At 36.3% G+C, this 13201-nt stretch overlaps 1 protein-coding gene across 2 annotated transcripts in view; it reads right to left on the bottom strand.

Annotated features, from left to right (window-relative positions):
* The window catches only part of ARHGAP30 (Rho GTPase activating protein 30), a 629388-nt gene that overhangs the window by 316808 nt on the left and 299379 nt on the right, over positions 1-13201 (bottom strand). For both annotated transcript variants that reach the window (XM_044059639.1, XM_044059640.1), the window contains exon 3: positions 6760-6904. In XM_044059639.1, coding sequence (XP_043915574.1) covers positions 6760-6904 — 145 coding nt within the window. The remainder of the gene's footprint in view (positions 1-6759; positions 6905-13201) is intronic.

Genomic DNA, 13201 nt, shown 5'->3' on the forward strand with positions numbered 1-13201 from the left:
GATGTGCTTTTTAGACTTAGTGCATATAAATAGTAGTGGTTGCAGGGTGCAGAAGGGCTTGTGTCCCCTGCCAAAAACAATGCTTTTTATTTTTATTTTTAGTTGAAGAATTGCGTTTGCCAAGGTTGTTTTTTGGCACATGTGTGGTAGCGGTTTATCAACCTTTTGCGGTCAAGTTACTTGACTAAAGTGGTAGACTATATATATATATATATATATATATATATATATATATATATGTGTGTGTGTGTGTGTGTGTGTGTGTGTGTGTATATATATATATATATATATAGAGAGAGAGAGAGAGAGAGATAGCTATATATACATATATAATATACACATACATGTATATATATTTTGTTTACATTCCATTGCTCAAACATATTTTTGTCGACCAGAAAAACACATGATTAAAACCTAGCTAATTGTATATACTGGCTTTTTAAATACATGTGAGTCTGGAGTATAGTTGGGTCTAGGGACATTTCCCTTTCCCTACTGTAGTGCAGTCTCTGAGTTGGTCTATATAATTAGCAAGTTGTGTTTTGGGGGGTCAGGGGAATGTGGTCCCTGGACAAAATTTTTACTTTTTTGTTTTTTGCAGTTTTCTGGTGATCAATTTATTAATATATGAATGTGTGTGTGTGTGTGTGTGTGTGTGTGTGTGTGTGTGTGTGTGTGTGTGTGTGTGTGTGTGTGTGTGTATATATATATATATATATATATATATATATATATATGTATATATAATTTATAATACTCTAAATGAGTGTTTATTGACAAGAAATTTAGAACATGATATATGAATATTTTATTGTTAATGAACCATTGATGCCAACAATACAGGGAGTACCAGAAATACACAAGCACCCTATGAACCCACCACTGAGACCAATAGTCTCAAGGAAGGGATGGCGCACAGAACCTTTTTCAGTATTTTTAGAGAAGAAATGTACACCACTTCTGGATAATGATTCTGTTATTTTAAAGGATTCTAAGCATTTTACTAAGGATTTATACATGTTTTTAAGGGAAGGTTTTCCAAGGGGAAAGTATTCTAGTCACCCTGGATGTTCAGTCCCTTTTTACCAAGATACCCATTGGTAATGGGGTTTTGTTGTTACAACAATATTTGAAGAGAACAGCTACATTTGAGACCAAAGTGGTTGATTTATTGTGCCTCCTTATGGAGATAGTATTGGAAAACAACATATTTATTTTTGATCATAAGATATATTTACAAAACGATAGTGTAGCTATGGGCACCTCGTGTGCCCATAGCTATGCCAATATCATGATGACCATCTGGGAAGAGTTTATATTAAATGGACCCTTTAGACAGCATATAGGATTCTATCTCCAGTTTGTCGATGACCTCTTTGTGGTATGGATAGGTACAATGGAAGAATGAATACAATTTTATGAGTTTATCAATAACTCTACCTTTTTTAAGGTTCACGATGACTCATTCATATGAGAAGATAGTTTTTTTGGATGTGAAGGTTACCATGCAAACAGATGGATGACTTTACATGGAGGTACATAGAAAGGATTGTTATAGGAATAGTTTACTTCACAGGACAAGTATGCATCCCCCACACATCTTTGATAATATTGTAAAAGGGCAAGGAATGAGAGTATCAAAGTTAAGTGCTGAAAGCAAGGTCTTTCAACAAGAGTTACAACATCTGGAGAAGAGGTTGACAAACAGAGGGTACAATAAAAGCAAGGTCACCACTATCTTAGCACAAGTACAGGGACTCAGACATACAGAAACGAGGCCTTATTTTTCAGAGCCCGAACCAGAAGTAAATATGAATAAGAGAGATAGGAATAGATGTGTTGTTAGAATGCTGGTACATTATGCAAGTAATGTTAGACCTGTCCTGGATATTTACAAGAAATGTTGGCCAATTTTAACAGTAGATTCAGAGATTAATGAAGTAATAGGGTCCAATCCAACATTTTCATTTAAGAATATGAGTAATTTAAAGAGAATGCTATGTTACCCAAAATAAGTCATTTCAAATAGGAAGAAAGGGACTTTAAGAGTCACAAAGCCCTGTTATAGGTGCAATTATTGTAAATATATTGATACAACGGGGAAATGTGACCATCCAGATTTTGAGAAGATCTTCGTATTTAAGGCTGAAGGGACATGTGAAACAGATCATGTAGTATACCTGGCATATTGGCAGGTATGCCAAGTGTTCTATATAGGAAAGACAGATAGGAGACTTAAAAATAGAATAAGGGAACATTTATATGATATTAAGAATTTGGTGACAACTAATGCCTTGGCGAAACATGTTATGAACTGTGGGGATACACATAGTTTTAAGTTCCTTATAGTAGAAAAAACTAGGGTAAATGATAGGATGGGTGACATTAAAAATAGAACTGAAGTGAATGAAATAAGGTGGATGGTTAAATTAAGAGCAGATACAGGTAAAGGACTTAATGATAAGGTCCCTTTAAAACCTTTGCTAAGAGCCAGATCCCTAAAGAAATAGTTTTTCTGAGCACCAGCAATATTTAATTGAGGTGGTTCAACAATAGTTTTTTATCTTTATATATGTTTTTTTATTTTTATTATTTATCATTATTATTATTTATGCATGTATTTCATAGCATTTTTTTAACATCTCATGGAATTTATAGAATATGTATAATATTTGCATTTTTTAAGATAGGATCTCTGGTTAATGTTTTAATTGTAGTTTGATTAATGCTTAATTAAAGTTAAATGGAGGCTGTTATTTAAACATGCAATCTATGGTCATGGTTGAACGTCTGGGGAAGCAGTAGATATACTGTGAAAGCATTTACGTGTTTAACTGTTTTACAATAATTGTTTGTCCTGGATCCTACCCATTTGCTTTGTCTTGTTTTGTTCTTTGCCAGTGGAATATATATATATATATTTATAAATGTATGGCTATACCATGAGTGTCTGACATATTAAATAGTTGACACAAAAAGGAGTACCAGAATGTGTGAAACATTCATTTCATAGATAACACAAATATCTGAAAGCCAACAGGTAAAAAAGGAAAATAAATTCCTTTTCCAGTCTACAAACTATAACCCTGGAAAATAATTCAGGATAAATTTGTTTAAATAGTAGCAACTAAATCCAAAACCTCTACTCACCACTGCCTTACCCTACAATCACTGAACTACCTAGAACTCTCTAACCACCTAGACTATCTTCAACTAACCATCGCTCACAAATTAATATTCTACCCAGATAAATGCCCAGCATTAACAAACATCCTTCCCCCATACATCCTAAACAGATCTCTGAGATCTGAACACCAACATTTAATTTCTATACACAAACCCAAACATCCTGCTGGTCAACTTCTACTTTCTTTCTCTCTAGGCAAGAAATGGAACTCTCTCCCTCCTTCACTTAGGACTATACCAAACTCAGAAACCTTCAAGACCCAACTTTTCTCATACCTGTCCTCCAAACGGAAATGTTCCTACTTACACCCTACCTAAATTTAAGGGAATTCCCCAGTGAGCTCTTCATACTCCTTGCTCCACTCTTCCCTCGAACTAATATTTCTATTCTCCTAAAATAGACTTAAGCTGACAGTCACTGATTAAGCAGTTCCCTCACCTGACTCCAAGTTTGTAAATATTGTAAATATCACAGTATTTCTACTGCCTGCACAGCAAGTTTTTACCTTACTTAATTAAAACAACTACATGCAAACTGCCCCCCTTCTAATGTAAAAAAACAAGAAACCTCAGATCTTTATTTTACAGACAGTTGATCATGCTGTGCTAAATGGAAATACCTGTAAACTGTGTTCTCTATTATCTGCTAACTATGTTTTATGTTGTACATTTTATGCACTTGCATTTCCTTACTGTATGAATATTGTACCTGTATTTTACCTTTAACATTATGTAACCATTATTGTATTGCTCATGGAGCTTTTCTCCCCGGGCCTCCACTGAAAATGGACACGTTCTGGCCCAGTGGACTTCCCCGGTAATCAAACTGAAAATAAATAAAATAAATAATAAATAGTGATAGCATTATGAAAAGAGTTTTTCCAAGGTAAGTTACTTTGTTAATGTAAGAGAAAAAGTTGGCATGCATTACTAAGATGGGTATGGGAAGCTATGCTTGTAGTCAACAAAATACATACTCTTTCAAATGCTGCATTAGTGCCATACAGGAATAAAACCCTGACTACAGCCCACCTCACTTGGGTTCATCTAATGGCTTAGGCACATGAAAGAGCAGGCAGGGAGGATGTCTGTGTCCATCCTATGGTGGGTGAACAATGAATAATACAACATTAACGTCTGTCCTACCATCTCACTATCTACTTTCCAGTATGCAGAAATCATTAAAAATGCAACTAATAAAAAGTTGACTGAAGTGAAACACACACACACACACACACACACACACACACACACACACACACACACACACACACACACGTGCGCGCATGCACATGCACACACACACACACACACACACACACACACACACACACACACACACACACACACACACACACACACACACACACACACACACAGAGCAGGGCAGCCAGTTTGAAAGGCTACAATTTTCTGGCTTCTTGCCGCACTGCTGCAGCATGTCACATTTTTTGAGCATCATTAAAATGGGATATGGTGTATAAGTTATTAGTGGGTAAATAAAAACTAGATGTAAATATGAAATATGCATGAGCATTTTTTCCCTTCCCTCAGTTGAATGTAGTTAACCTCAAGTTGCTGTCCTTGAATCATTTGAATTTGAGACCCCCTGCTCAAACACCCACTATTTGAATGTCTGCCAGAGTCATACTGATTTGAACAGATATTTGTGCTGAAAATGTATTGGTGAGGTTTGCTTGTGCTAAAATTTATCAACAGTGCACCCTGCTGGAATGAAAAGAAATGTATATGTATTATTGTAACTGAATTAAATGTACATGTTTTAATAGCGGATACTGGCATAGCAGAGGTTAACCAGCTAACTTACTTTAAGAAAAATAAAGGAAATGTAAATGAAATGTTGAACCATTAAATATCACGCCACAATACTTAATGGGACTGGTGATGCTGGGTCTGGGAAAGAGCCTTTGTTCATTAGCTCAGTGAAAAGAGGGGAGGCCCCAGGCACTGCCATAAACATTTGGATGTGTATTGAGGCCATCTGTGCTAAATTTCTGTCTCAGCTTCAAAGGGGAATACTGTGAGAACCCAGAGTCAGGTGACCAAATGAGGTCATTCTGTCATCCCTCTTGGAAATTATATTTTAGACGTTACAAAGAGAAATGTCAGCATATTGTATATTTTGTTTAGGAAGCCTGACTAGAAAGACCCTCACCCACAGCATCTTGCCTTTCAGAAGAAAGTAATTTAACAAGGGAAAGGTAATTCTTTCAGATTCAGTCAGGAATATAGTGAAGCTTAAGTCAGAGAGTGTTTTTCTTTATTTGTATGAGTCTGTCCATCAATGTATTTTCTGTGCTTTGAACTCTGTGGTTTACTATATATATATATGTATATATATATATATATATATATATATATATATATATATATATATATATATATATATTCAATATGTTCATTTTTTTTATTATTTAGTATTAAATATATGTAAAACTTTTGTTGTGGCTGGTCCTTGTAGAAAGTATCTGACCTTTGAGAGTACTTATATTTATTTGGTGACACTGTGTGGGCCACTCCAGAAGGCCTAGCCATCTTGGTGAACTACTACCATTTGTATTAGTATTAATATTACACAGTATAATTGGACACCCTTTGTTAAGGGCCTTAGAGTAGCTGATTGGGGAGTGTCTGGTGGTGGTGATAACTACCTTATAGTTGGGGCAGAAGGGTGCATAGATAGTAAACCTGTGCCAGCCTTTCCCAGGTGTGTGTGTGTGTGTGTGTGTGTGTGTGTGTGTGTGTGTGTGTGTGTGTGTGTGTGTGCAAATCAAATCTCTCAGTGTGTGTGTGTCAGCTATTTGGGGCGGGAAGACAAAGCACTGGGTTTACAGAGAGGATGCTGGAGGACTTTGCTTAGACACTTGGCAGAGGACCTAACCCTACAGCTGTATCAGTAGGGAATATTACTGGGGACCTGGAGGGAGAGATATATAGAGACCTCCAGACCCTAGGCTGAGTGTATTCACTGTGTGCTCTTAAGGGAAACTGTACTTGATACAGAGATATCTACATCTGGAAATACTGTGTGTTTCCATTTGTATTCCAAGTGTCCCTCTCCAGTATCAGTAGTGAGGATTCTGGCTCCTTTATTACTGGCCTGGCATGGGGAGGACACATATTGGTGGCCATCACATATTGGTAGCAGTGGTGGGCATCACACTGTTGACATTGCTGTGACCCTCCTCCCCTGCTATAACTCCCCTATACTCTGCAATTATCCAGCCCGTAATTGAGTGTAATCGCTTGTTTGGCTTGTACCATACTACAATCTTGGATTACCAAATGACAAGGGTCTGCTGTGTTCTATACTAGCTGGAGACCATCTTCACCCCATTAGGAAGCCCTGCACTATATTATAATAAATTGCAATGCCAAGTGTAATATTCCTAGTGTAGAATCAGGTACCCCATCAGGGAATTGAACCTTCACTCTCTGATATGACGGAGAATGCTTAGCACTGTACTGACAGAAAGACAGCAGAATGACAAAATCCAATGCTGAGTTAGTTTTCATTTGTTAGGCATAACCTGAGTCAGTCATACTTACAGCAAATTTGTCATAAAGCTGATAGGTAAGCAGTGGATTTGGAAGCTCACGGAAGTAGGCTTTGCAGAGTGAACTGATGCAGTGGATATCCTGCAGGTACACATCCTTCCTTAAATCTGGATTTTTCTCAGTATCAAATTCTTGTCTGAAAACACAGAAAGCAATTTTATTTAGTGATTTCTGTATTATCAATTCACCAAATGTCAGCTAGTATAATACTTATTTTTACATCTATCGTACTGTTTATGTCTTTTATTCAACTTTTAAATGCATCTGCCAGACACAACACATGCAGTTACAGAGAGTACATATTTGTATACAAGACACACATCTATATATATGGGTTCCTATCCCAACACTGAAAACTCATAACATTGAAACTTATAAGGGAGAACCCATTTCACTGAAAAATCTTGACAATGAAAACTCATTTTATTGAAAACTATAGAACTGTATAGAATTGTGTAGAAAGTATGCAATTGGGCATGTCTCCACATAGAAGTTATTAGGGAAGTGAGACTAGCACAGTATGTGTGAATTTTGGTGGTCAGCACCATGTTACACTATGTTATACCCCCAGATCTGTAGATATCTGTGTTTGCTCTTGAGCACTGATTCACTGTGTGTGGTGTTCTCTTCCTTTCCCCATGGTTGTGCAATCATGGAGTTTGTATACATAAGTAAGGGGGGAGTGGGGGCAAAGCTTCCCACATAAATAGTGTGGGGAGGCTTGCCCTCCTGAAAAAACATGGTTTTACAATATATTTCTTGTGGAGAATGTTTTCAGTGGAATGAGTTTTTAGTGAAATTGGTTCGAACATATGAGTTTCTATGTTATGAGTTATGACATAGACCCATATATGGATGTACTTTGAGACATCAATCTACAAAGATCGAAAGCCAAAACACTGAAAAACAAAACACTTATTTTTTCTACAGGGGGGCAAGCTCCCCTGCAGCTCACACCCCCCTGCTAATTACATATACCAAATACAAGATCACACTATGGTGAGGAAATAGCAAATTCCCCATTACTGACTGTGCACAATCTTGCAAGTACTTTACACTGGCAGAAGTGATCAAGTGAGTTTTGGTTACTTCTGCAGGCGTTAAACATGTTGGAGATTATGAACATTTGATTACATGGAGTGTTTCCATATATGGAGATATAGATTTATGTATCTATCTATATACATATCTATTTATACATATAAATAGATATACATATGTCTATATATGTATAAATTATATATATATATATATATATATATATATATATATATATATATATATATATATATATATATATTTATACATACCTGTGTGTGTGTACATTTATGCTTTCCACACACACACACACACACACACACACACACACACACACACACACATACATGTATATGCATGTTTGTGTAGTTATATTTTCTCTCTTTTATATATATATATATATATATATATATATATATATATATATATATATATATCTCTATCTATCTATATAGGGTTCCTATCACGTAGTCGAACTTTTGCACATATGGTCGAGACTATAAGTTCGAATTTGTAAAAGTTTGAGTGTTTGAATGGAAATCTCCATCAGCGGAGGTTTCCATTCTGCTCAATGTGGTGCGATCTCGGAGTTGGTATATTTAAGTCACGGGGGGAGGGTGTGGGGGGATGCAGCCCCCTGCTTACAACAATTTATTTTGTTGTCCGTTGTTTTTTTCCGTAATCGAAGTTTTGTAACTTCGAACATAATGGAACTTCGACTATGTGATATAGACCCTATATATATATATATATATATATATATATATATATATATATATAGATATAGATATAGATATAGATATAGATATGGATCTGCTTCACATGATAGAAAGCTCAAAATACTGAATTTTATTTGACTCAACCCACAGTACCTAATTTTCAAATTATTGAAAACCCATTTGACTGAATCTCATTATAGTGAAAGCATGCAATGCTGGATTTCAAAATACTGAATTTTAAGCCCTAGACATGCACACTTACAACACCAATGACTAGCTGTTTCCAAAACTTAAAAACTACTTACTTACCCTCTTAACAGAAATTGGATGATATAAAACCAAACTAGGCAGGGGGCTATACCCTCCACACCTTCCCAACTATATATACTAACTGCAGGATCGCACACAGTGGAGAAAAGGGCATATTCCTTTTACTTACCTTACAGTACTGTACACGCTCCCACTACTGCGAGACCACATGAAATGTCCACCATATTACTTTAGATACTTCCCATAAAAATGTAAAGAGAAATACCCACATTTAGAAATACTACAAGACTACTTTCTACACTACTGTTGGTATTCTGACTGTCGGAACTTTAAATTGCAGTAATGTTCTTTTATCACAAGCAAGACACAGGTGAAGAAAAACACACATCACATCTATGGCTTAAAATTCAGTATTTTGAAATTCAGCATTGTAAGCTTCCAGTAGAAAGAGACTCAGTCAAATGAGTTTTCAGAATTTTGAAAATTAGGTACTGTGGTCTCAGTCAAATGAAATTCAGTATTATGAGTATTCAGTCATGTGCCCTCATAAAAAATATACATATGACTGCACAGACAGACAGGCAGGCAGGCAGACATACTATACTCATACACACACACATACACACACACACACACACACACACACACACACACACACACACACACACACACACACACACACACACACGACAACCTCACAAATATACCAACTACCCACAAGGGAAAATATAGAACAATGCACTAAAACAGTGAATAGCAGTATACGACATCGTAAAAGACATCCAGGGAAAATACCAAACACCAAAAAAACAAAACAAAATGCCTACTTAAAAGTAAATTAGTCTGTTATACAAACAAAGCCTAAGTCTGTATGAAGTAACATTCAGAACTAACACCACTTACAGGATCAGCATATCATGGAAAACTACCTGGTATATAATAATATGCAAGCACAAGCAAAAAGGGTGACATTGAAATACTTCCATACAGAATAGTAAAGTAGAAACTAAAACATAAATTATTAAAAATTAAAATTAAAAAAACTAAAGGTCAAGCACTGGCAAAAGTAAGCAACAAAATAAATCTAAATCTAAACAGGTAGATAAATTGTAAACTGTATAAAAATAGAATTCTTGCTGTACAGGAAATATATAATATAGAAGAGTTAGAAACAAACAACTCTTAAGATAAACATAAGTGAAATGAAATAGCTGGGCCATGTACTTGAAAGGTACATCTTTGAGTAACAACTTGCCAGATGAATATTATGAAAGCATTTTTCCTTTGAAGACAACACCATCAGGAAACTGGGTAATGACATCCCATATTCCTTGTCTGGGGCACAGTGCCTCTCACACCCCAATAATTAAGACAATCATCTCTGATTCTGCCCATCTAGGAAAAAGACATGCTTTTCTTCTTAAGAGGTCTACTGGATTGGAAGCACAGTGTTTTAAATGGAGTTTTCAATGAGAACGTCAATGAACAGTACTTCTAGTGTTAAATTCTGTCTTGTCATCTCACTATCTACATTCCAGTACACAGATGTCATTAAAATAGCAGATAAAAAAAAATAGGACTAATAATAAATCAAGTGAAACAACACACACATGCACCCACACACACATAAGCACACCACACACGCGTGCGCGCGTGCGCGCACACACACACACACACACACACACACACACACACACACACACACACACACACACACACACACACACACACACACACACACACACACACATATATATGGGTCTACTTTACATAATGAAACACCTAAATGTTCGACTTTCATATGGCCGAGACCATATGATCAAACATTTGAATGTTCGAAAATGTGAAAAAAAATTAAATAAAAAAAAAAATAGTAAAAAGTGATAGCAGAAAGGCAAGCCCCCCCTGCACCCCCCCCGGCCCCCGCTATTTAAATATACCAACTCTGAGATAGCACTACATTGCGGTAAAGGGAAATCCCCCTGTTCCGCACTCTATGGAGATCCCCATTCAGACCGTTAGAACTTTTAAAAGTTCAAGCATATGGTCTCGGCCATATGAAATTCAAGCTTTTTAAAGTTCAACCTTCTGAAGTGGACCCATTCACATGTATACATATATATATATTTATATGTAAATATATTGATTTTATATATATATATATATATATATATATATATATATATATATATATATATATATATATATATATATATATATATATATATATATATATATATATGTACATATACTGTGTAGTACGGATAGATATACTTACTGTCTATGAGATTGCCTTGGATTGTGTAATTTGGAGTAATGCAAATTCTCTGAGATACTGCGGTCTAAGAATTAGTATATAAAAATATGTAATCTGATTTCACTGGTTGCACTTCTGAGTGTCAAACCCAAGTGTGGTAATATTCTGTCTTCCTTCCAACCTTAATAATATTTAACCAGTCTGTAGCACGTATTATGAAAAAATAAATGAGTATACGGAAGGAATATTTGGCTAGACCAAACATTATTTTTAGTTTTGTTAAACTCAAATAGATTATTATGATGGAAAAGTTCCTGAAAACCCTGGTTCATTTACAAAGAGTCTCATGTTGAAGTCATTAATGAATGTTGTTATTTAGGAGTATGTTTGACCATAAAAGCAAATGTAATGCAAAAGGTTTGCACAAAAGGCAAATTTTGCAAAACTGTAACTGTTTGACATAAGTAAAATTAAAGTAGGGACACATATAGGTATAAAATCTGGAAGTGTGCCGGTCACTTGCCATGCTCTTCTATTATTCTTGTATAGAACATAGAATTAATTTCACATGGCTTTCATGGATCTGGTAAGACCAGCGAACGTGCATACTGAGGAATTCTAGTGTTTTTCAGCTCATATATTAGGCTGATATTGGTTTGATTATGTTGTGGACGAGGTTGGACTTATAGTTACAAATAAACAATGCTGACACTAGTATCCTTTGAAGAGATATTTAAACAGTCATTTACTTGTAGTACTTGCTTTATCCTGGTCTGCGATATAGGGGCTGATACTATCCCTGCAAATAAGGAGTATAAGGCACATATGTATGATATGAGACCTGCATGAAACTCCAGTGCATGCCAGGGTGGGCATATTCACAATTGCACTGCACAGTCAAATACAGGCAGTGTGGAGGTATCATTGGTTGACCTGTTATGGGGTCTTTAGAGCAATCTTGCAATTAATACGTAATTTTTACCCCAATATATTCACTCAAGCAGGCTCTCTACCTGACTCAGTAAGTGACCACCACCCCACCTATAACACAGGAAAGTTTAACAGACAAATTCTTATCACTATAGTGTAGTTAGAATCCACAGGAAATATATTGCTGACTCCTTAAAAAATGTCCTGCATCAGGTCAACTGGCAATGCTTAAATCAGTTACCACTAGATGAAGCCACTGTAACCTTTAATCAGATCTCCTTAAACTTACAAAATGAACATGCACCACTTAGAAAATACTCACAAAATCTAAATCTGCACCCTGGTAACTCACACCACTAAACAAGTCAAGAGACTTAGAAACAAAGCTTGGAAATCTAGCAGAATCACAAAACTCTCCCAAACTACCAGACCTATAACTCTCTACAGAACCTAGTAAAAGCCTTTAAAAAAAAAAACACAAAAAATACTAAGTAAACATTCAAAAAACTTCCCAGAGCTATCCAAAAGCCTTCTGACCCACCATCAACAACCTCCTTCACTCAGGTAGAACAATCTAACCTAATCCTCTGCCAAATGATAATGACAGCACTATAGCAAACTCCTTTAAGTCTCACTTCAATAATATTTACGTCTCACTTCATTAATATAGCAATCACCCAGAGTAAATCAAAAGGTTCTCAACCCTGCTATGATCAACCTGAAAATCCAACTCATTCATATTTTGTGCTTTGGTGTACTCACAGTAGATTCCTTATCCAGACCATTGCAGCACTGACCCTGCCTGATACTGAAAGATCTACAGTCTCTGATAATGATGGTGGGGTGAACTGGCATAGTCAGGGAATGCAGAATTTGTGCTGGAAACAGACTGGTCCACTGCATTCCCAGCACAGACCACAGGCAAAGCCTGTATGTCTGCAGACACTTAGTCTAGCCACACCTCACAAAAAGGACAGATTTATGGGGGCACCAACAATCAGGGAATTGTATTAGCCCCCAGTAGACAGATGACAGCATTTTTTCAAAGCACTCATGGGAAGAGAGGGTGTGCATGTAGGTGGGTGGGGGTGAGTAATGGTGCTCACTGTAAATATGGTTAGAGCCTCAACCTGGGGTTAGTGTACTGGTCACTGCAACCCAGCATATGAGAGCTGTCATTATGGAGGCATGGATTAAGAGACAGTGAGGGTGAAGCAGG

The sequence above is a fragment of the Protopterus annectens genome, chromosome 17.part0 (genome assembly GCF_019279795.1).
Source record: "Protopterus annectens isolate FY-2018-M chromosome 17.part0, PAN1.0, whole genome shotgun sequence".
NCBI lineage: Eukaryota > Metazoa > Chordata > Ceratodontiformes > Protopteridae > Protopterus > Protopterus annectens.